General features: G+C 40.5%; 1 protein-coding gene across 2 annotated transcripts; it reads right to left on the bottom strand.

Moving 5' to 3' along the window:
- Positions 1-1,756: 1,756 nt before the first annotated feature.
- map3k12 (mitogen-activated protein kinase kinase kinase 12) lies at positions 1,757-25,778 on the bottom strand. Of its 2 annotated transcripts, none has more exons than XM_048192603.1 (14): positions 24,473-25,778; positions 19,957-20,476; positions 19,699-19,882; positions 16,302-16,493; positions 16,065-16,223; positions 15,664-15,822; positions 14,820-14,928; positions 13,032-13,141; positions 12,268-12,384; positions 11,935-12,054; positions 8,890-9,547; positions 8,564-8,631; positions 4,438-4,723; positions 1,757-3,597 (listed from the first exon to the last, which is right to left on the bottom strand). In XM_048192603.1, exons 2-14 carry the CDS (start codon positions 20,378-20,380, stop codon positions 3,481-3,483), a joined length of 2,703 nt encoding a protein of 900 aa, XP_048048560.1. In that variant the 5' UTR covers positions 20,381-20,476; positions 24,473-25,778; the 3' UTR covers positions 1,757-3,480. The 2 variants fall into 2 exon arrangements, with proteins under 2 accessions (XP_048048560.1, XP_048048562.1); XM_048192605.1 differs by lacking the exon at positions 24,473-25,778 and adding an exon at positions 20,561-21,085.

The raw sequence follows: 25,778 nt of genomic DNA, 5'->3' as shown, positions 1-25,778 counted from the left end.
GAGGTGAACCGGAGTGTCCTACTCACACTAGATGATCTGAACCATGACTGAGCACGTTGACCCCCAAAGTCCAGTCCGTTTGACACGTGATCGTTCTGAACCATAGCCAGGCCCGCTTAAAGAGCTGGATTCAGGCATGGTTCAGCTGGGCTCAGGCACAGTACGCATGTGAAGGACACAGCCTTCTCACAGAGAAGCATCCGTTAATTTCATTGTGAGTGCAGGCCAGTCGGGGAAGGTGGACAGTCGTGCTTGGACTCAGTACAAGGCAATCGTGCCTATTGTGAGTACAGCTTTAGAAATGGACTGGGGTCGGCACCAGAGAGCTTCTGTTTTACCTCACTAAATTATATTAATAATTTTAAGCAAAACATTATTTTTTTTCTTTACGATTAAGGTCGTCCAAGGCCTCCTTTCCAAAAGCTTACCTGTCAGAATGAAATAAAGTAAAATTTATATTCTGAGCACACAGCTAATAAGCTTTGAAACGGACACAATAACAATTGCTGAAGCATCTTTCACACAGGCAACAGCAGAAAGCGAACCACTGATAGTCTGTGTTTGACTGGAGAGATGCATTGAGATTCTCTTAAGTCCTCCAAGGCAAACATAAGAGCAAGAACTCAATCTCCCTGCTGAGATCTGTCCATCTAAGCCACCGTCTCCTTCAGAGCATTACAGCATGGATGGCATTGGAGTGAACTGCCCATCTATGGGACAAAACATACCCTTGAACAGGTTTTGCAACTTCCTTGAACAAAGAAGAGAGTAAACTGAAACTTCAACTGGATAGCTCTTAGATCTTACATTAGTAGTTTTAGAAGTGTACTTCACTTATTAATGGGTATGCAAATCCCCAAATATGCAGCAACATTTTGCAGAACTGGACAGAACTCATAATTGAAAATGAACTGATGTTAAAGTCTCTCTTTATCAAACATGGACATCCTCTTTGTAACGCAAGCTTTCTCCCTTTTCCTTTTTAACGTTCTACACCCCTCTGTCCATTTTTGCAACATTGTAACTAGGTAGCCATGTAGTCACCTACTTGATCAAATGAGTATGCCTACATGAAACCATTTGGAAGCTAAGTGTTTAAAGAAAGTTTTCTTTCACTTTTTTATTTGTTTTATTATAGGTAAGCTTTATAGGATGTAGGGGTAAATTCAGGTTGATTGGGACACCTTTTTCAATTCATCTCAATGGCAAAAATTGCCCCAATCACCCTGAATTGACCCTACATATCCCCCCCTTCATTACTGCTCTCCAGTGATTTCACTCCTGCCTTCTACAATATCCTAACATATGGAGCAAGGCTGAGCTGATCAAATAGCAGGCAAGAATAAATGACTGTCCACAAAACTAAATAGTAATGTGTCCTTTAAATCCAGACTGAAAAATGCATATCCGAGCTTGTGAAGGTAATTTGTGTAGTCTATGTACTAGTCATGAATGGCAGTTTCTACATAATAGGCAAAACCCAACACTAGCTGATGACTCATCTGAGAAAGACATTCAGAGTCAAAAACTTGCACTTAAAGCAACTCTTACTTGTAGTCCTGTATCCTGGGGGCTTCATGTCTGGCATTAGCCACAGTTAAATGGAAGGCAACAGTCTGGTTCGTACAGTTTTTCTTTCCCCTCACAAGACAATATTACCATTGAGATGTTCTGATTCAGAGCCTGGTTAGTGACCAAAGTTTGCACGATAGTGGAAAGTAGTATATGTGAGGCTATTTTTGTAGCTTAGCAGTTATTTAATAATTATATATTTTTATTTTTACAAGTTCACAAACATAAAAGGTGTCATCAGATGGTTTGCTGTAGGATGGTGGATTGAGGTGTTTACATGATTTCAGTAATCTCAGTTCATTCATGCTTTTAGCGAATATGCCAGAAAATGTATTTTTTCTTTACATAGCAATTTCTTATTCATAGTCAGATTATTGCTAATCAATTTGAGGACTTCTGAGTTTCAGTCAGAATAGAGCGAAACATCATCAGAAAAAAAAAGATGTGGTTCAAGGTGTTATCGTCAAAAACTTTTTTAAAGGTTGTCTTTACATACATACTCTTGTTACTGGAGATTTGCATCTATGGAACCATCATTAAATACATTTTCAGTGCAACATGAGAAAGTGATCATGTATATAAACATCCTACTGTAAAGTGCCTACAAGCAACACAACATTACACATTCAAGGTAAAAAAGGTGCAAACATTTCTTTAGATGTATAAAAACAATCGATTTAAAAATTAAAATACATAAAAATGTATATCATGCATTTTGTTCTTCAGGACGTTACCCTTCTCAGACCTACATCTGGCAAGCTAAAATTCATATACATTATTTTTATTGTCATTTATTTGTTTTACTTTATTTTTACAGTGCAGAAAATAAAAGTGCTTTCTTCAGATTAGTTGAAATGTACATATTGCATGTCCCTACGAAAGAAAAAGTATTGAAAGGTAATCCGAGAGGTCAGAGGAGAGCAAACGGTTGGAACAGATATCTCCGTATCATAGATCGTGTACATTTATATGTGCCGTTCAGTCTGTGTTTGCGTATACTTGCATCCAAAGGTCCTGCACCTGACTATATGACTGTACATTTACAGACCGTTTTGAGCTGCCGTGGTCGGGTGGCACAAGCACAGGAGAATAGTCGAAACTGGACCGTTTTTATTGTCTTCTTGTTAAATTACGTCAACAAATAGTTTTCTTTTTTATTCTTAGACTTAACTTACTAAATATATATTTACATAAATTCAGGGCATTATAGTATCACATTTGTATATGCACCTTGTAAATGCTTTGGAAAGGAAGCATCTGTACATAGTAGTGAAGTCAGTCCCAATCCGAGAGCAACACACTTCATTTACGTCATGTCTGAACAGATTATTGGGGTACAGTTTTGGCAAAACTACTTCATCCAGGCCGAAGGAGGAAGATTTCATCCGGCTCTACACATTCAGGTTCGATCTAGACTCTTTGACTTCAAATCATACTGCTAACCACAAGCCTTCCACGCATTAACGGACATTATTCCGGCACTCTCGTAGCACCAGGAAGTCTATCTGCGCGACAATAGCGCAAACTTAACGAAAGCATCATTGCTGCTTTTTGGGAATGCCCTGAAGTTTTTAATTGCATTGATCTTTTCACATAGTTCCTGCAATCCTCGTCTCTAGCAGCGGTTTGCTGCACTACTTGTCTTCCTATATTTTCCGTGGCTACGTCCTGGTCATGAGGCAGTTTGCGATCCCAAAGTTGTTATGACCAGTGTGTCAGTGTATTTGTTCTTTAGGTGGCTAGTTGTTTTGTGTTTACTGTCGTATCGCTGCATTTCTCAGATGATGTGTGCGCACACGTGTTTCACGAAAATCAGTTTCGCTTTGGTGCAACCAAAAGTGAAAGTGTGTGCTGGTGTGATGCCTGTGTGTGCTTGATTGCACGGGTTCACATGTGTGTGTGTGTGTTTCAGTTTTGGGGCCCCTGGCCCCAGCCTCCTGCACTCGGGGGACGGCTCGGCTCTCCGCTCCCTGATTGGTCAAGTTCAGCGCTGTCACAGTCCGAGTCCTCACATAATGCGCGAGTCTGGGAACAGGACAGAGAGCATGATCAAAGTCTTGGACACATTATATATGATGCTCGTAAGATTGACTATTCAGTGGTGGAATAAACGAACACAAGCCACTGAGAAAGAACTGCAAAAAAAAAGTCACATATAACCACGTCAATTGGAATGAATTGGCCCAATTCTTTTCTAATCCATTCGATAGGACATTAAACACTTGATCAGATTGAAAAGTTCTGTGCATGTGCAATGATGTAGAAATGGCGAAATGAGCTGTTGTTGAACATGGACTGTCGTGTCATTCTAAAATTCTCCTTCAGACTCATGGTCTGTGATGTGCTGCAGGGCAAAATCATCCTGATCCCTTTATTTAGCATTCATCTAAACCAGGGCTAGGCAACTCTGGCCCTTGAACTCTGTCCTGCAGAGTTTAGCTCCAACCCTGATTAAACTCACCTTCCTGCAGCTTTCTAGTATTCCTTTAGATCAGGGGTGTACAACCCTGCTCCTGGAGAGCTACCATCCTGCAGATTTCAGCTCCAGCCCCAATCAAACACACCTGAACCAGCTAATCAAGGTGTTCAGGGTGTTGGAGCAGGGTTGGAACTGAAGCCTGCAGTACGGTAGCTCTCCAGAAGAAGGGTTGGACACCCCTGCTTTACATCTTGATTAGTTTGTTCACTTGTTTAAGGTTAGAGCTAAACTCTACAGGAAAGTGGATCTTCAGGGCCAGAGTTGCCCACCCCGATCAAAACTCTACATTTGGATTCATCAATCAAAATTATTTCATTCCGATTGAAGCAAAATATGTCCGTGTAAACATAGCTAGTGTGTTGTATGGTTTCACACAATACTAGTACCTCCAGGATATTTTGTTCCAGATCAAAATTCGCCCTCTCCTGTTCGAGGGCGGCGGCCTCTCTTTCAGACAGGGTGGGGTCTGTAATATCCACAGGGATCTCAGACCCTTGGGAGATGAGGTCATCGCTGCGGTCGTCCAGACGCTCGTCTGTGTTGGTACTGACCACATCTGGCGTGCCACTGTGGGAGTGGTCAGTGGTGTGGCCCTCCTCTCCCTCTGAGACGGACAGGTTCTCTGAGCTGAAAGTGGATACTGATTGGCACTTGGTTATACTGGTCGGCCGTCTGTAAATCGGACATTAGAGAACATACAAACAATAAAACAAGGATATATTAAAATAAAAATGTGGTAACGCTTTATTTTGTGGTCCACTAAATGAGTTTGTCACATGGAATCAGTGTTGATGGCACTGAAATTCTGCAGCAGAACGATGACACCTCAGACCATTATCTAGTCTCATGTATACTCCATTGAGCCAAGGCTGCAAAACCAACTCCATTATAAATATGGTACAACTATCACCTCTACCACTAAAGATATCTTTATAAATAATTTTCTTGATCAGTTTCAACTCCTCAGCATACCATATTGCTTAGAAGATCTCGATGTTGCAACAGAAACTATTGACTCTCTCTTTTCCAGCACTTTAGACACGGTTGCTCCTTTGCGTTTAAAGAAGATTAAGGGAAAATAGTTTGACGCCATGGTATAATGAGCACACTCATGTCCTCAAGAGAGCAGCCTGAAAATTGGACCGCAGGTGGAAGAAAACAAAACTATAGGTATTTTGCATTTTGTGGAAGGACAGTGTTACTGCATACAGAAAGGCCTTAAAATGTAAATTAACGAGAAATAAAGCTTCAAATTTGGATGTTTCCAAAGAGCACAGCAGTCAAGACTTTATGAATTTTTTTACTTGCAAGATTGATACTATTAGAGAGAAAATTATAACCATGCAACCGTCTACTGCAGTATTGCATCGGACGTTGTGCTATACACCCCTACATGGGAACAATTACATTAATTCTTTGCTTTAGGAGAGGAAGAATTTTCTAAACTTGTTAAATCATCAAAATCCGCAACATGTATGTTAGACCCTATACCGGCTAAGCAAATGAAAGAGATGATTCCAGAAGTCATAGATCATTTTAATATTATTAATTCATGATTGTCTTTAGGATACGAACCAAAAGCTGGTTGTTATTAAAACCTCTTATTAAAAAAACGCAACTCGATCGTAGAGAATTAGTCAATAACATCCTCACAACTAAGTTCCTTATTAGAAAGAAATGGTATCTGTGAGGATTTCCAGTCAGGATTTAGACCGTACCATAGTACTGAGACTGCTCTCATTAGAGTTACTAATGATTTGCTCTTATCATCAGATTGTGGTTGTATCTCTCTATTAGTGTTACTGGATCTTAGTGCTGCATTTGACACTATTGATCACAATATTCTTCTAAACAGACTCGAAAACTATGTTGGCATTAGTGGAATTGCATTGGCATGGTTCAAATCATACTTATCTGACTGTTATCAGTTAGTAGTAAACGAAAAGAGGTCATTTCAATCACAAGTTAAATATGGAGTACCACAAGGCTCAGTACTAGGACCGTTGCTTTTTACTCTGTACATGCTACCCTTGGGAGATATCATTAGGAAGCATGGCGGTAGTTTTCATTGTTACGCTGATGATACTCAGCTCTATATTTCTTCACGCCCTGACGAAACTTACCAATTCGCTAAATTAACAGAATGTATAGCTGATATAAAAAACTGGATGACCAGTAATTTCCTACTACTAAATTCAGAAAAAACAGAGATTCTGATCTTTGGACCAAAAAACTTCTTCACGTAATAACCTAGAATACTGTCTAACACTTGATGGCTGCTCTGTTAAGTCTTCATCGTCAGCTAGGAACCTGGGTGTGCTCTTTGATACCAATCTCTCATTTGAAGGCCATGTTTCTAGTATCTGTAAAACTGCATTCTTCCATCTTAAAAATATATCTAAACTACGACATATGCTCTCAATGAAGAATGCAGAACAGTTAGTTCATGCGTTCATGACCTTGAGGCTAGATTACTGTAACGCTCTACTGGGTGGTTGTTCTGCTCGCCTGAAAAACAAACTCCAGATGGTCCAAAACGCAGCTGCTAGAGTTCATACTAGAACTAGGAAGTATGACCATATTAGCCTGGTTCTGTCAACACTGCATTGGCTTCCTGTTAAACATCGTATAGATTTTAAAATCTTAATAATTACTTACAAAGCACTAAATGGTTTAGCTCCCCAGTACCTGAGCGAGCTCTTAATGCGATCTCAGAATTCAGGCCAGCTGATAATACCTAGAATATCAAAATCAACCGCAGGCGGTAGATCCTTCTCCTATTTAACACCCAAACCCTAGAACAATCTTCCTAGTATTGTCTGGGAAGCAGACATACTCTGTCAGTTTAAATCTAGGCTTAAAACACATCTCTTTAACCTGGCATACACATAACACATTATCACATTTCTATAATTCCAATCCATTAAAGGATTTTTAGGCTGCATAAATTAGGTCAACCAAAACTGGGAACACTTCCCATAACACCCAATGTACTTGTTACATTGTAAGAAGAATGGCATCTACGGTAATATTAGTCTGTCTGTCTCATCCTTATCCCAAGGTTACCGTAGTCAGCCGGATCCAGGTCGTATCCAGATCACATGGTGGACCTGCACCTAGACACGACCTCATCGCAGCCCTGAATGTCAGCAGAGACCATGTCTACTAGACAATCCCCTTGTGAAGACCTCGTTGACACGATAGCCATTGGCACAGATCCTCAGCAAAGACCAAAAGAACCAGACAAGTCCTCTGCACAGACCCTTATGGCCAGCTTCGTCTCCATACCAGCATGATGAATCTGATCTTCAATGAGAAGGAACTGGATGAAATATTTTAAATGCTACAGATCCACAATCTGACTTCGGACTTGTGATGCGGCCTGAATTATAATCATGCACTGTTCGTTTGTTGGATAGAGGAGAACTGGCCCCCCGACTGAGACATTTCTGTCTGATGGAGTTTGGGTTCCTTGCCACTTTAGCCTCTGGCTTGCTTAGTCAGGGACACTTAATATTCAACTTTATGATGTTTTATTAACAAAGTTTGGGAGGAGCAGGTTCAGATAATTAACCTAATTAACACAAGTGGAGAGCATTCAGTTAATCAACCCATTAACGACAAGAAGTGTATATATATAAGTGTATATACATACACACCAGTCTTACCTCTGTTTGTTTGACAGTTTATCAGCATCCCTCCACCACCCATCACTGAAATAGCCCCAGTATGGGATTGTCCGTGGGTTGCATGTCGGCCCTATCTAAAATAGCCCCAGTATGGGCCCTAAACGGGTTTGTCCGTGGGTTGCATGTCGGCCCTATCTAAAATAGCCCCAGTATGGGCCCTAAACGGATTTGTCCGTGGGTTGCATGTCGGCCCTATCTGAATTAGCCACAGTATGGATCCTAAACGGGTTTGTCCGTGGGTTGCATGTCGGCCCTATCTGAAATAGCCCCAGTATGGGTCCTAAATGGGTTTGTCCGTGGGTTGCATGTCGGCCCTATCTAAAATAGCCCCAGTATGGGCCCTAAACGGGTTTGTCCGTGGGTTGCATATCAGCCCTCTCTGAAATCGGAATCCTCAAGCCCATATCATGCCTACACTAGCCCCACCATGCAAAGCTGGTTGGGTAGGATCATTTCTCAGGAACAGAATGTCCCATTTTAGTCAGGCTAGCAAGCAGCCTTTAAATATCATCAGCTAGCAACATAACTAATGATCAATACCAGTTATCTCCCATCAGTGTTTCCCATTGTAATGCAATTGCTGTATTGCACTGTAGTGTCAGTAGTCATATCATAAATATAACCATTTTGACAAAACTCAAAATACATAACACAGATTTGTTGAAAATGTGCAATCAGCCTATTTGTATGAGCATTTACCAAAACAAGATAACATTATCTTATTATGGGTTTGGAAAGGCAGCTTAACATAAATAAAGCAACCTACCTACTATCTCATTTTGCAAGAAAATATTCCAGAAAGAATAAATAATGACGTTCTTACCGTCTTCTTGGTAACTCCACCTCGCTGTCCACTTCACCCTCTTCTTCTTCAGAGGAAACGCCACGTCGCTGGTGGAATTCAACACACTTCATTCAAACTGTTCTAAAATAGTTTTACTCAACTTAAAATAATAAACTGAAGATCAACTAAATCAGCTGAAACAGTTTAAGGCGCTAGGCCAAAATGAGCACTATAAATATAAAACCCTCAAATTACATTTACTGTTAAATAATCGTTGTTGAATGTTGTTATTTGAAGGTTGCATTTCAGGGCACTTTGTGAAGACATATAAACATGTAAACCTTGACAAAGTCTGCTCCAGTTACCTGTTTGCGAGTGATAGCAGCTCGATACAATATGGCCGATGGAGTCAGATGACTTCCGCTGGATCCTCTAGGCAATCGCACCGCACCGGTTCCCTCCTCTCTCTCCTCTGCATGGGTTCTGCCCACCGCTCCACTTCTGCCACAGCAGGGCGAATCAGGGCTGCTGGAGAACGGCAGTGAAGCGGCATCCTCACTGGCCGTGTCACTTCTGGGTGGAGTCTCGTCCAGACCGGCCCCAGCTTCTGCCCCGCCACTGGTCTCTCTGCCCAGGGCTTCGGTCGTGGTGGCTCCACTGACTCCATCTTCAACGTGACGGGTTGAGCACAGCAGATCCGGGCTGGACGAGGACAGCTTCAGCGGGGGCGGCTCCAGTTGGCCCTCCCTCATGGTGGCCCCTGAAGCCGTTTCAGTGAGGGGCGCAGCGGGCGTCGTCGTGTTGGACAGCGTGGGCTTTCTTTCTTGGCTAGCAGGGGCAGAAGGGTGCTTAGGCCCTGAGAGATCCCCACTGCTTCCTCTGCCGCTCCTCCGATGACGGGTTTTCACCCTGCGAGCCCGACTAGGTGAGGTAGGTCCTCGATTTGAACAGGGCGGGACGGTCACCTGCAGCACACCAGCGTCCATCTTGGGGAGAATGATCTCTGACCTCAGGAGATCAGGCCTGGATATGACATTTCAAGAGGAAGTCGTTGGTTACACAACATTCTTTTTGGTGGCACCTTACTTTACATAAGTTACATGTTAAGGCCAATTCACAATACACTGACAGAAGCAGACCAAGGCCGTCAGTCACCGGTTTACAGTATGTCACTTCTCAGACATTTCAAGACCTGACAAACGCAGATTCAGCATTTTCAATGGGGGAAAATGAGAGTCGACCAACGCCCAGTCTGTTGAGTGTCAGTTGGCCTTGTGTTCAATAGCACTAATAAGAATTAAAGCTGCAAGCAGCATTTATCGGGGTTCAAGCATGTAACCGCTTAAATCATAGAAGGAACAGGCCATTTTCAATCAAAATAGGCAATTTACCATTGAAAATATATGGGTTTCATTGCTTTTTAACAGTTATAGCACCACCTATAGACTGATATCCATAAATGTTTGCATGCTTGTTTTGAATCATATTTCTTATGTGGTTTTTCGTGAAGTTCTGAGTTTTCGTTTAGGAGTTATAGTCTTTTTTGGTCACTTAGCCATGCCCCTTTATTAAATTGACCCTGTTATAGCTACCCTAAAGGGAAAAGTTCAACCTTTTTTTGATAATTATTGACCTAGAGAGTCCAGAGAATTGTCCTGCACTGATTTGGTTCCAATCGGGCGAAAAACCTAGGACTAGTTTGCAAAACTAGGTTTTTGACAAAACTCAAAATGGCGGAATTTTCATACTGAAAATGAAATCGGAGATATATGTTTTGTTCATCTTAAGCCAAGGATTAAAATGAAATGGCAATGGCATCGCAGCATCTCAAATGTTGGTTTGGTGGTTCTGAAACGTCTGAGTCAAAGTCTCATCAGAATGATTTAGTTTAATTCCTCCAGAAGCGTCTCACACGATTGTGTTCCCAAACACCAGCATCCGAACGCAAGATCACATGACAGTGTTAATTTTGTTTATCTGACGCTCTGAGACCAATTTATTTATGATGGAGGAGAAAAGAGCCCGACTGCACCGACTTAAATTTTTATTACTGATATTTTGCGCCAATTTCCTAGGAAGTGACGATTGGGACTTCAATCACATGGGATGGAAATGCTGCTTTATTCGCAGGTGTTTAATGCCATATTCCAATTTTGTGCACAAGTTTGGATGGACATACAGCTACCGTTAATGTATTTGTTCTTGACGAGATCTGCTACACACGTCTGCTACTGCCAAGACAGACACAGACATGCTTTTGTGAGCATTCAAGACATGATGCTGCTGCAGAAACAGACATACATGATATAGCTGATGCCCATAACTGATCTAGACAGGCGGTGCTGGGGAGGAGGAGGGGTTCAGAGCAACACTGATGCGGCGGGACACTGAACCAGTGCTGAATGCTCAAGATCACTGGCTGCTGATACAGCACAGGTCAATCTGCTTGTGCCATGTAGTAAACAATGTACTTGCTAGTAGATTTTCCAATTTCACATCATATGACTTCACAGATGAGTGGTAGAGTGTTAAAGCACAAATGTGAAAGACCCAGGTTCAAATCCGAACTTAGTTAGATGCTGAGAATTGTGCATATTCTGCAATTCTTACTTTTAGATAGAATTACCATTTGTGTTTATTCTACACTAAGCAATAAATATCATGCAGCAGTACGACTGAATTTGCATCTCCACAGTATGATTCAAATTGGGTTATCAACAAACAGCAGTCCTGGAATAAAACTCCCTGGGGTTCATTATCTGGAAAGACACGGCTGTAAGGATCCCTGTGGAATTTAATTATTGGTTTGACTATTGTTTGTGTCGGGAAGTGTGAAGTGCTGACGTGTGCAAGTTGACAAAGAAACATGAAAGCAGAATACCATTTCATTTTGTTTGGAATAAAGTAGCCAGCCATAAAACAAAGAATTTAAGATCAAGCAAAGTCTCTGTTTTAACTCTTAATGAATTATCATTATTATTACTTTACTAGAGCTACTGACAAACATTTGAATGTTTCAATTCCCTCTTGATCAATAAAGGTCAGAGAGCGGAGAGTGTCGACTACCTGGGTGTTTAAAACTGACAGAGCAGACATAGGCAATGTGCAAATATAAACAAGAACTTACAGGAAGAGTGTCTTTCATTAATGTTGCTTTGGTAATGGATGCATTTAGAGTTTCAGTCATGTTTGTTTGTGGAAAATGTCTGATGATTAAACATTTAATCATTTTCTTTGTATCTTTGGTCTTTCTAAACCACTTACAGTGAAGCAGACTGTTTGTTTTATACACATAGAAGACAAAGCCTTTGTACTGTACATAAGTTTGTGTGTAAGACAGACAATACGTTTGACCTTGATTTATGTCCATGTTATATATTGATCATATGACAGAATTTGGCTCTTCTCACCTCTTGCCGTGAGACGGCAGTTTCTGAGGAACGCTTCTCTTCTTGATGAGTTTGTCCACTGTGGTCGAGGGGTGATGTTTGAACAGACCAGGATATTTCTTATCCAGACACTGTTCCCTCCTTAATGAATAACATGTTAGCATTAGCACTTATTAATAAAGATACACGTATCTGATTAGATTGAATTTGCATCTGAAAATAACATGACTTGGAATGACAGCAGGATGATGAGGACCGACAGACCGATCGCTCTTTCTCCATTCGGTTCGTGACTGTTTGTAGTTGTTGGAGTGATTTTGTCTGGTTTATTCAGAACAGAAGATGGCGTCTCACCTGAGCAGCTCTTTCTCTTTGAGCTCCAGCTGCAGCATGACGGCGTTGAGCTCCATGTAGAGATTATTGGCCCGCTCCAGCTTTCTCTCGTAGTGTTCTCTGATGTCCAGCGCGTGCCTGTGAACACGAGTCCTGCTCAACAACAAGTCCACTGCTCTGTTTCGTCTCCTCTCATTCTTATAATACCATTATTGTGTGAATAAGAACACGGTTCAGCCCTCAAAACATGCACTAACGCTGAACATTCAGTCTGCTGTATCAGCTCACTCTATAGAGATGATTAAAGAGCTTCATATATAGAACCTTTTCCATCATGGGATCATTCTGTGGATTTAGTTTTAATTAATTCATTTTGTTTTGATTCATTTTTTTATTATATTTAAATTTTATGAATTAAACAGCTCGTAAACATACTTTATCACTAGAAAAATTTCTTCTCATATCGAACCTTTTTGGCATAAAGTGTTCTTAAAACTGAGTCAAGAACCCCAGAGTTCTAAATAGAACCTTTTTTTTTTAAACTGCAACTGTGTCCATTTAAAAAAAAAACAACAACATTAGATTTCTGTGATTATTTGCAATATATTAAAACAAATTTTGTCCTAAAATATCTACACACTGAATCTCCATTTAATGTAGAATCAAAATAAAGCAAGTAGTGAATAAATAAAGCAAAATAAAACACTAAGGTAATTGTACACTCCTGATCGGCTCTATTAAGGATGTTTCAGCCGATATGTTTTGGTCATGTGATTGTTGCTGACCTGAGTTCCTCCCGTCGCCGGTTAATCAGCTCTTCGTCCAGACGGTGCAGACACGTGCCCTCCGACTTAATCTTCTCAAAGTGCTGCTTCACCTCCTCACGCCACTCCGCCTGCGCGCACACACACACACACACACACACACACAGAGAGAGAGAGAGAAAACTCGATCCTTTGTTTTTTATCTTCAAAATAATATTTAAAAAAACAAAACTCCTTCACTTACTAATATTTGGAAAAAAAAACTTTTTTTCCACCAAACCCTTGTGAAAAAAGTGTGCTTCAAATCTTGCATTTACAATACATTAAACAACTGTACTTGCAGATAATATAATATTAATGAAATAAAAGGCCACTTAAAGAGAGACACTTTCATGTTTCTTAACTCACTTTCAAAAAGTGCACTTTGTAATAATGTCAAATTAAAAGTTTAAAGGACATTGTAAGTCCTCGTGTTTTAATAATCTTTTGTCATGCTTTAAAGAAGTAAGAACTATTCACGTACTAAAGCACGTGAAGCATTTGATTATAATTTAAACTAAAGTGTGTTATTCGATATTACATTCAAAGGTAATACATATTAAAACGTCTAACTGCATTTTTTTTTAAATAAATATGACAAGTTTCAATAGAAATGACATTAAAGTTTATTTAAGTTTATTTTAAATGCTTTTTCAGTACACTCGACAGTTTAACATTTAATTTCAGAGACAATAGAAGTAATTATAAAATGACATATAAAGTATTACGTATTCCCTGGCTTGTGTTTTGTGTGTTTTGTTTACTGGACTTTTAGTTTGCATTTTATCCTGTTTCCTGTCCTGTGTGCCATTTTTGTAGTCCTTTGTAGTTTTTCTAGTTGAAAGTTCTGTGATCATTCCCGGGTGCGTCTTGTTTGCCTGTTACCCCTCTAGTGTTTAACCCCAGTGTTTCTTGTCCTACACTGATGTTTGGTGCTGCTCATGCTGTTCTCTGTTCTTGTTTTGTAGCGATGGGAGAAACGAAGCTTTTCAAAGCTTTGAATCAACTGAACCAATTGCTACGCAAAATGATTCACTGTTTCGAAGCATTCAAAACACCACGTGCTGGTGACCCCTGCTGGTCAAAACAGTGTAACTGCAACAAAATCTCAAACATCCATAAAAACAGCTTTTACAAACCCATTGCAAATGTTTTATTGAAAGTATAATCTGTCAGATGCAAATAACTAATCATCTAATACCATCAAATATTAAGTTTGTTCTATGGATGGGTCAGGTAAACAAAAACTAATATTATTCCTTTTAATTATTGAAACACGGTCTGAACCACTGCTTCAAAACAAAAGATTCATAAAGGTTTCAAAGCCTTATAAAGCAGTGTTTCGAAAGCGCCCATCACTATTGTTTTGTTATTGTTTATTTTGTTAAATCTTTAAACATTTCTTGAAAATGCTGAAGGATTCAAGGATCCTCAATATTGACCAGAGAGCAACCATACACCATCGACTCATAATCATTTAATTATTCCATTTAATCAAATTCATTTTTATTATATTACTTATTATTTTTCCTGCTCTTTCCATACTTGCTATTGTTGCTAATCGTATGATTGTGTGGTTTGAAGGGATGTTTGTCTCCATGAGTTAGAGATCAGAGGATGTCACAGGATGATGTTGTGAAGCAGTCATCTTGTGCTTTGCTATAGCAACACTTGTTGGAGTTGTACAGGTCAGATGAAGTCTGAGCACTGAAGCACATGGTGGCGTCACTGCTCTCCAGCAGTAGTGCTCTAGTGTCTGACGCGTCTCACCTGTGATTTGAAGTACGTCTCCTGCGGGGTGGAGAGCACGTCTGCAGAGGCGATGTCCAAATGCAGCAGAATCTGCCTGAACGACGGCCTGTTCCTGGGTTTGCAGTTCCTACACACACACACATCAGTGTTAGAAGAGTCACTTACAACTTATTATGAGAGTCAGCTAATCATATTATGCTCATTTCCATCTCTTCCTTGTCATTTTGCAGACAGCTCTTCTATTTCCACATAATTCTCTACTGTCTTTCTTTCCTTGTGACAATGATCACGCTTTAGCATACTTAAAAGTTACAAAAAGAATACACTTTAAAGGAATATACTTAAGTGTGAAATGAATGTAATGTTTGCAGACATTGAAAACATCTTTATATGCAAATTTCATAATTACCTCTATTGTCTTGGAAATGTGGTTAAAGTGTACTGACAAGCATTACTGACAAACTATTGAAACTTGTACATCATATATTTAATTAAATATAATTGTAATTAGTTATTTGTAACAATGAACACATTTGTAGTGTTGAATAACACTTCAGTTCAAATGATCAAGTACTTCACGTGTGCTTTAGTATGTTAATATTTAGTACTTTAAAGATTAAAACATTGATTAAAACGTACTTTAAACTAATACTTTTATACTTGACATTATTACAAAGTGCACTTTTAAAAAGTGTGTTAAGAAGCAGTCATGAAAGTGTCTTTATTTCATTAATATTATATCATCTGCGTGTTTTTAAAAATATACGTGTATAATTTGAAGTACACTACAAGTGCACATTCAATATGATTAAGTGCACTTCTTTTTGACAAAGGTTTCTTTCTCTCTGTCTCTGTCTCTCACCAGCACTGTCGGAGCAGGATCTTGAAGCCGTCCGGGCAGCTGTCAGGAAGAGGAAGCTGCAGGCTGTTGTTTCCCACGCCCCATATGATGGCGGAGGAGTCCACGTCTTTATACGGGATCTCACCGGTCAGCATCTCCCACAGGACCACACCGAACGACCTGCCGACACCACACATGATGGATTCATCACTTTTAATCATGACATTTCTTTTCTATACTAACACGCCTCTTTTCATTGTAAATTAGCCTCATTATACTTATTACTTTATTCACATAAAAAAAAATGTTTTTTTGACAGAATTCTCAATTTTCGGGTGAACTATCCCTTCAAAGTACTACTATGAACCATTTATTGAACTGTGTTACATCCTCCCACAGCCAATCATGACGAATGACCGTACCAGATGTCCACTTTCTCGGACACGGGTTCGTTGCGGATCACCTCCGGCGCCATCCAGGCCACAGTGCCGGCAAACGACATCTTGGTGCTCTTGTCTCTGAGCTCCTTAGACGTGCCGAAGTCCGAGATCTTCACCAGGTCGTCGTGTGTGATCAGCATACTGACGGGAGAGAAGGTGTTTGATCAGTTGTGTGGGTGCTGGTACAAACCAGGGTTCAAGCTAATGGAGCTGTCATACTTTGGTGACTTGAGATCTCTGTGGATGATCTTGTGCAGGTGGAGGTAGTTCATGCCGCCGGCGATGCCCATGGCCCAGTCCACCAGCAGGGACGGCGTGATCTTCCTGCCGGCCCTCAGGACCTCGTAGAGCTGCCCCTGCGCGCAGTACTCCATGAGGATGCAGTAACACGGAGCCTGCGTGCACACGCCCCTGAAACACACACACACCGACAATCGCAGTAACTGCTTCGTGAACCGATTGTCACTTAATTTTTACTGCTAGTTACAGCATCAAATAAACATGAATGAACATCAGAAGGAATGTGTTGTTTCAACCGCGGAAAGACGTGAATACACACCATTTTTCAAGTTCAAGTCCACCGACGTTAATCTGACTCTACTGTTTGGTTTGTTTATCAAAATGGCGGGTAGCAACGGGGGCACATGATATTGGCGTTATGATTGGTCAGATCGTCTGTCAATCAAACTCCCGGCGAAGGGTGAATTGCACTATATGGTCATAATTCACAAGTTCACACTTACATCTAATCAGATAGATTAAAGGTTATGTGTATTTGCCATGCTGTCCGAGGGGAGAAGGATCCGAGCTCAAAAATCGGCCTCCCCCATCCCAGGTTGGGATAGGAATAGTTAGAATTGAGGAGATGGGGTGGTGGAGGGATACTGGAAAAGAACAAAGGTAAGTCTGCTGTATATATACCTCCTGATGTTAATTGAGTTGATCAACTGAATGAGCTTCTCCGTGTTAATTAGATTAATTATCTGAACGTGCTCCTCCCGAACTTTGTTAATAAAACATCATATGTTGCTACAGTCCGACTATGTACTTTTGATATGATATGGATATGAAGAGCAGGAAATAGCGATGAACAGTTATTTTTGTGGCTGACCTTATTGCATATGCGTTTGTATTAGTTCGCTATCAGACCACTAAATTTATTATATTATAGTGTTTGTCATGCAACATGATTTACTAAGGTTTGTGCAAGTCGATTTACTGGTATTTGCGCCATTAGAAAAGCATCTTAATCCATTTTACGATTGATGCTGCGATTGTTGCTGTAGGAGGAGGAACCGCAGAGAGCAGAAAGTGCGAGACATCAGGGAGAGAATCTTCTCCACTCGTGTGCATTCATTTGTAATGCCAGAAGAAGACGTTATCCGAAAATATTGTTTGCCAAACCATGTTATTTTTAATTTGCAGCGCCTGTGTTGTTAGTAGATCACACGCACCTCATTATCATCAGTTCTGTTTGTTTGTGACCCTACGCTAATTTGCGCTGCTCTTGGTAGATTGTGTTGGTCATAATGGAAATGCACGGCTGCGTCTGTGTTCTGTAATGTGCTCATTGTCAGTAAATCACCTGCAGAACTTTCCTCTCCCATCGGTGCTTTTATGAGATTGCAGTCTCACGCTAATTTGCCCTGTCTAGTAAATCTGGACCCAGATGTCACTATTTAGATAAAGAGGTTCTATAATCCAATTCCTTGTTATTGTTTTGTTAGGGGCCAAGCACCGAAGGTTCATAGGCACCTATTGTATCCGTTGGTGTTCTTATTATCCCTCCTTCTTCTTCTTCTTCTTCCACATGAGTCTATGGCAGCCCATAGAACCACTTGCAGGAAAGTTATGAAATTTGGCACACAGATAGAAAACAGTCTGAAAATGACTGTCTAACTCAATCTCTGTAGCACCACCAACTGTGCACATGTTTATGCTAATAACTTTTGAACCATAAAGGCCAGAAACAAAATTCTGATTCACTGGATCAAAACAAATCATTTTCCATAATGGAAATTTTTCTGGCATTTTGACTTTTCCGGAAACACTACTGTTTCGGACTCATCCTAGGCAATTTTCATCAAAACTGGCTCAAATCATCTTAAAACCATGCTGGCAAAGAAGTTATTAGAAGCTTTTTGATAAACACAACGGTTCTCGAATAACGTGTAAACGAATTTGAGAGCACATGAAACTGGATTTCCGCAACACTTTAGCGTATCGAGATGAGTCTTGGTACATGTCATCACAAGCATAACTTGAGGCTACATGAGGCGTTTTGGCACAACGCCACCTACTGGGCAGGATATTTAAAATGGCTATTTTTGAATCATTTTGATTCAGTGCAGCATTCAGAGATGATACCCAATTTCAACGACACCCAATTTTCCCTTTGTCTGCCATTTTGGGCTTCAGTCATTTGAAAGTTTGTTGTAAAATGCTGTATTTTATGAAAGCATTAGTGCATCGTTACGAAACAGTATGTGTCAAGGAACATTTATATGTAAGAAACTGAAAATGTTTGAGAACAATGCCTCCTTGTGGTCAAAATTTATACTGAAATTTTAAATATGAAATATTAATGGCTTTTGATTACTTTTGCCTATTGAACAATGAGCGATTACGAATTATCGAAATTGCTGTTCGCCATTTTGAATTTCTTTGAAAACCTGCCATTTTGGAACTCCTCCTAGAAAGTTGGCCCACTTTTCACCAAAATAATCTTCAAAATTTATTAAAAGCTTTTTGATTGACCAAACCAATGTGTTTCGAATAACACATTGATGAAATTGTCATGGTGGCAAGCTGATTCTGAGACTGTAACTCTGTAATGCTTTGGCATATTGACACCAACGATCTGCCAACCCCGCCTCCGATTCTACAGATTTCATTGGTCATTTCATTTACAGTGCTGATGGCTTACACACATCTGAAATAAATACTAATCCCTAACCCTAACCTACACCCCGACCTTAACCTTAGTATAGCATTGGTAGCACATCATGATACATAGCATTGTTGTTTATCGCAGTCAGATCCATCCATGATAGTTCTGAATTGAATCCATGAACTTTCTTGCCTGCGTGATTGAGTTGACCAGTAAAATCGGCTACAGGGTACTTTAAAAATTACACGGATCATTCGCTGATGAACCGAATAAGGTTGCGCTCTGTCTTTCGGAGCTCCAAGTCCAGTTGCATACATGCTAGACAAAGACATAGTCACATTACCCAGGTCTGTTAGTTTGATTTAAAAGTTAAAGGGGACCTATTATGCCCTTTTACAAAGTCTTGATGCTGTTTCTGGGCTCTACCAGAACAGGTTTTCATGCTTGAATGTTCATTATTTTCCCCATATTGTCCATTATTGCAGCTCCTCTCTTCCCAGTCTGTCAGTAACGCTCTGTTTAGTTCCTGTCTCTATGAGTTCAGAAACACTGACACTGATATAGAGAAGAACTGGAACTTTGCAGAGCTTTTTCATGCTCAAACAGCAACATTACACACTAAAGAAAGATGAACATGGAAAAAAGCAGAATAGGTGCTCTTTAAATGATTGATTCTAAACGTACATATAGAGGGTGATGGTGCTGTGCATGTTTGCGTTCACTCACTTGAAGGTAATGATGTTGGGGTGTTTGAGCTTGCGCAGATGTTTGATCTCAGTCTCCTTGATGTCCCTCACTTTCTTCACAGCCACGTCCTCACCATGAAACTTGCCCAGGAAAACCGCCCCCTGTGCCCCGCTGCCCACCCACTGCAGCTCAGAGATCTCCTCGAACGGCACCTCCCAGGATTCTGGAAGAGACATTTGATTATCTCCATCCGAAACGACTCTAACTCTTGTTGCTGTCTCCGATTGTCGTACTCACCTTCCTGGCTCTGCTTGTGCTCTGTCGAATAGGCTTTCCCAATCATTGTCCACACTGGCTTCAGGCATCCGAACAAGCCTTCCAGAAAGCCTCCTCCGCCAGCCTGCAGCCGGAAGCTGTCGGCCTGGTTGCGCACGGCTCCACCCTCGGCTCCGCCCTCCTGCAGCTTCAGCACACTGTTGGAGAAGTTGGTGGGCTCGTCGCTCAGGGTGGGGCTGTTGCTGTGGGTGTGAGTGCCGCTGCCGCCTCCGACGGGGTCGATGGAGAGCACGTTACGGAGGACGCATTGGGTCGGGGTGAGTTCAGTGTCTGGGGTGCTCGCCGGCACCTCCGAATCCGGCCGGCAGAAGGGGGGATCAGAGAGCGGGGTGCTGAACCCTGAGAGGGAGGGGGAAGGGGCATGTTGCTCATGGACACAAGCCATGGGGGCAGAAGGGGTGAGGGTGGCCCACGAGTTACCCACCCTTCAGAAAAGTGGCCCTCACCACTCACTCCGGAGCACCACTGCTCTTCAACACACCTGGAGAGAGGAATCACAAAGCAAGCCATAAGATTAAAGAAAGAGCGTTCTTCTTATTGCTTACTAGTAACGGCAATGAAATACCATGGTGTATTAGAGATGGAGTGATTCTGATTTTGGCCGCCTCTGAAATGGGTCAAACCATAGATATCCACAACACAAACAACAAATTGTTCATCACTACAACAAACAGTACCCCCGTTGCACATCAAGGTTGCACAGGGCCTCGTACCTAGTTACAGGGAGCAGGACTTTTGTGCCTCACATTGGGGCTGTTAGATGAAGGGAGCAATGAATGACAGTGCCAACTTCACAAGGAATCATATCATGTGACGTCCATCGATCCATCAGTTGTTCTTAAAACAGCAGTCTGGGTTACACTTTATTTCGATAGACCACTTTAGACATTCTACTAACTATAAGTAACTTTGCAACTACAAGCTAACTAACTCTCATTAGAGTAGAGGTCGACCAATCAATCGGTTTTGCCTATTAATCGGCACAGATAACAGTTTGCTGGAACCATCGCTTATCGGCAAAAGTCCATACCGGTAGTTTTTCCAGGTTGCGTCTGTTGCTGGAGCAGCAGAGAAGGGTCCGCTGTCATTATACAGTACAAGAGCGGTCTCTAGAGGAGAAATGAAAACTATCGCTGATGCCTCATGGTGTTTGTTTTGACACGTGAGGCTGTGCGCAGAGCAGGATGCTTAAAACTGACAATGAAACGATATGTATACGGTACACTACCGTACGTGTTTTCATATCATTATAAAGTAATTAATTTGTGGACAAGATGCTGCTTTAGTAGAGAAAGAACAGCAGTATGTTTGCCATCAAGGCTGAGAGGTCGCTGACATTAGTAGTACCTCAAGCAGTTAAAACAATGACAAAAACACACCCAAATGTTTAATGTCACAATTGTTACCATCTGTTTGCATTAGTTTATATCCAGCTGGTCACTTTTATGCATTTATTAGCCGGCGAAGTTGCATATTTAAAGTTAGTGACATGAGAAACAAACTGTATCATCATGCAGCAGACAGAAACATGTAAACAAATCAGAAATGCATCCGAATTCAGTTCTTTTATTGTCACTGTAATTCATATTTTGTTATTTTGATTAGATAATCGCCAAGTGTTTTAAAATGGAAGCAAATAAAGCATGAGAGTTTAGATGTAATATACATGTGTCTAATTACAGTTCTATGGCCTTTGTTTATATATTTAAAGATGGCCATCTTTAAGCATGACTGTTTCTATTTATATGAAATGGTAATACTTTACAATAAGAGTTCTGTAACAATAACAAAAACTATTGGTTGATTAATCAGTTATCAGCCAGCGTGGGCCAACCTAGTTACTGATATCAGTAAAATCCACTATTGGTCGACCTCTACAGTAGAGACTGTTAGCGTTAGTAGAATAAATTGACATGTAGTTGCAAAGTTACTCATAGTCAGCAGAATGTCTAAAGTGGACCATGGAAATAAAGTATCACCGTAATATCTTATTATTGGCTGTTAAATTTCGCAGGTTGTCACATTGAGCCAATATATCCACTAAACACATTTCCTGCCTATGAAACATGATTCAGTGTATAATACAGTATAACAAAACTTTTTCTACGTACACTTATACGTGAACTCAAACACTTGAAGTGACCACCCAAACACTTGATGCACCCTTCATGACCGGGTCTGAAATGACCCTTCGTGTGGCGTTTCTTTCCCATAGTGCCCTTCAAAGGTGCAAAAACTCTGTTGAGATATGGCACCATGTCTTGAGCCTCTACGGGCTGATGATGTAAATCAGGGCGCTTCAGGATTGAGAACTGCTGGATTATGGGACTGAGCCAATGATCCAACAGGGATCAGCTGATGATGACCAAATACAGTACTCTTCTCATTCATAAGAAGAGCCATAATCAACATCATCATCATCAGTGGTTTCTCTGCATGTTCTCCATATCTGAGTGTGTGCAGCGAAACACAACGCTTGAGCGTTTACCTTACTATTCATTTTCACACATTTCACAAAGTCAACATTGAGCTCCTTACAATCATCAAATGCCTAATAACTTAAAATGACAAAAATACAACAGCAGTGCATTAAGCCGCAAGAGAGACGCTGTCGGAGCCGAACAAAGTAAATGGGCTTCGGATACGCACCTAAACGCATACACACAAAAATGTCAAAGTGCCTTTTTGGCGGATATCCTCACAAACACAGTGGGTTATGTCTTAAATGAATGTAAACAATTGAGAAAGTAACAATGCGTGTGTATTAGTGTATTGGATCCGTGCAGCTCTTAAAGTGACAGCAGCCTAATAAACCTGCTGCCGTCTGTCATTAATGAAAATCGCTCACTGATCTTGAATGAATAACATAAGTAGCTTTAATATATATTTAATGTGTCCGGTGTTATTTTACATTTGATTACTCAACTTTCCGTTGTTGGCCATACCACTGTTAGTACAACAACTTACAACACTGTTTAATTTGTATTTTCGTTCTGTTGTATTTATTTGTCTGTTTTGTTTGTGATTAGTTTATTTGTTATTGTCGTATTGCTGACTGTTTGCTTGTCTTGTTTAATTATTTTGAGGATCTTTTTCCTACATTATAGGGCTACAATTGTCAATTATTCCCTTGAAATTGTGATTTTTAATTACGATTATCACAATTTACATTGAATGATGTTTTGAATCGCTTTATGCCATTTTTGAAGCAACTGCAGGCCATATTTTAATATGAAAATAAACAAGCTGAAATCACTCTTCCTGAAGCTTTTCTATTTGGTTTCTTCTTTAAATAAAAAAAAAATGAAAAATATGCATAGCATTATAATGTTATACTAAAACTAAAATTAAAACAAAGGAAAAAAACCCTTGAGTTAATCTTTAAAACCTTTGAACGATTGCGTAATTGTGGCACCTGTAATTGTAATCACGATTAGAAATTCAATTAAACGTTAATTATTAATTATTAAACGTTAATTTCTACATATTTTAGGTTCATTTTAAGCAAGCAATACAGTAATTTTTAAACAATAGTTAAGTTAAATAAAACTACCCAGCATGCTGGGCAAACATTTAACCCAACCGCTGGGTTATTTGTCCATTTTCAACCCAACTTGGGTTGTTTTTAACCCAGCATTTTTTAAAGTGTATATGATTGAGGTGTTGTGTTTCTAGGTGCAGATTTTATTTACAATATTTTATTGTTCCCCTACTGTTTGTTTTTCCACTGGACTAGATAAACAGTTAATCTGGTATAGTTGACATGCAAGTCTCAAAATATTATGCTAAAACAATACAAATGTGTATGTGCAGTTTGGACTGATATTAATCACTTATAATTATAGGAACTGCTAAAAGCTGATTGAAGATTGTGATCAATTTTAAATGAATGGTCATAGCAGCTCAATACACACATTTATATATTCACACACAGTGTTATTTCTCTTCAAACACAGCTGTCCTCGTGACTCAAACAGTGCAGCAGAAACACCATCGAATCTATTGACGCATTTGCGTGAAATATACAGAAATCACGGCTTCATGCGAACCGACGCTCGCGCGCGCGCGCGTCACGTCACTCTCTGCACAATATGGCAAAATTGCATAACAAACGCACGCGTGCGCTCGTGAACGACACGATTCCCCGCGCGTGTCGTGTAATTACACTATTGCGCGTGTACAGTCAAAAACATCGCACAGACGCACGCGACGAGAACGCGCCGATGAAAGGCAGTAAATGGACGCGTTTGTTCAGATGTGATGTCATTGGCGTCAATGGCGCGCGCGAACGCGTCCAGCCGCGTGAAGTACCGCAATGAGTGAGGAGAGGATGCACACACACAATCACACACACGATCACACACACACACAAACACCGCACGGACACACACTCATCTCATCTCTATCGCTCGCGAACGCACGCGAATCCTCGCGCAGAGGCTCGCTTCATATGTGGCTGGAGATGATCGAGCAGTACCGTGTCTCTGGAGGATGCTGTTGTCAAGTGACGGGTGGGATCCGATGTTGTGCTCTCGGTTCCGCGGTGAACGCGTCTCTCTGCTCGATCACCGCGCGCGCGCCTGCTGTCCTCGGGGCTCGGTGTGTGTTTCAGTCCGGTCCGGGTCGAGCTCCATCGGCTGGATTGCGTGATCACGGATTTGGGTCCATTAGTCGAGCGGAAGGAGCTGTTTCTCCTCTACGGTGCTGAAGTGACGTCACGGAGCGCGATGACGCCCGCTAGGGGGCGCGCGCGCGCGTTACCGTGAGAGCGAGCATGACGTCAAAGCCACAAGCGGTGAATGTGTGTGTGGATTCGGCCTGACCTTACGATCAATGGATGTTTGACAGCGTTTAAAGGAAAACCAACTCGATAAATGTGATTCACTGACGGCTTTACTGCTCGAGCTGTCAGAGATTTCAGATAATAACAATAGCCTGCGTTTCCTTTAGTGTCCTTGTGCTTCATGTCAAGCGCTATATTAACTCTGTTATTAAATAATGTGTTTTTTCTAGTAAAAGAAATGCATTGATAATGATGATGATGATGATGAAAAGTAAAAGATTTAAGCTCACTGACCTGTATTTACTAAGACATTATTAAGGAAACGTGGTCACACTTTAGTTTAGAGTCCAATTCTCACGATTAACTACAACTTTAGCCTCAATAAACTCTGAATGTATAATATCATCATTGCAGAATAAGAATATACATTAGAAAATACATTATGTGCTTAATAGGTACTAATAAACAGCCAATATTATATTATAGTAATATACACTAGTTAATAATGAGATTTGAACCCTAAACTAAAGTGCTACTGATGTTAAAAATGTTAAAAATTAGATCTTGACAACTAGAGTAAAGGTATAAACAAAACGGCTTTAGCTTCATTAATTTTCATTTATTTGTACACAAATTAAGTAATGACAGTAATCAATTGTTGGCCAGTGTGAAGGGTTGCCAAATGAGAAATTTTCTGTTGCTAAATTCATATTTATTTATTGTGGCTTATTTCAATTTATTACTTTTCTTTTTGCTTAGTTGTATAAAGCTGTAAATACATGTTTTTGTGTGTGTTTTCATGTGTGTAAATTGTATTTTCTTGTAAATAAAGCAAATCACATGCAGTTATCTTGATTGTTCTTGTGTCATTCACCCACAGTCCTCTCCAGAGACCAAAATCATAAGAGTGTTTCAATGTTATCATGTACGTCTTCCTCACTATTCCAAACTATTCTTGATTTTTATTTAATATTGCAGTGTGTATTATCAATGATTCATT

The sequence above is a fragment of the Megalobrama amblycephala genome, linkage group LG6 (assembly GCF_018812025.1).
Source record: "Megalobrama amblycephala isolate DHTTF-2021 linkage group LG6, ASM1881202v1, whole genome shotgun sequence".
In the NCBI taxonomy this organism is placed as follows: domain Eukaryota; kingdom Metazoa; phylum Chordata; class Actinopteri; order Cypriniformes; family Xenocyprididae; genus Megalobrama; species Megalobrama amblycephala.
This window is presented reverse-complemented; position numbering and strand designations above follow the sequence as displayed.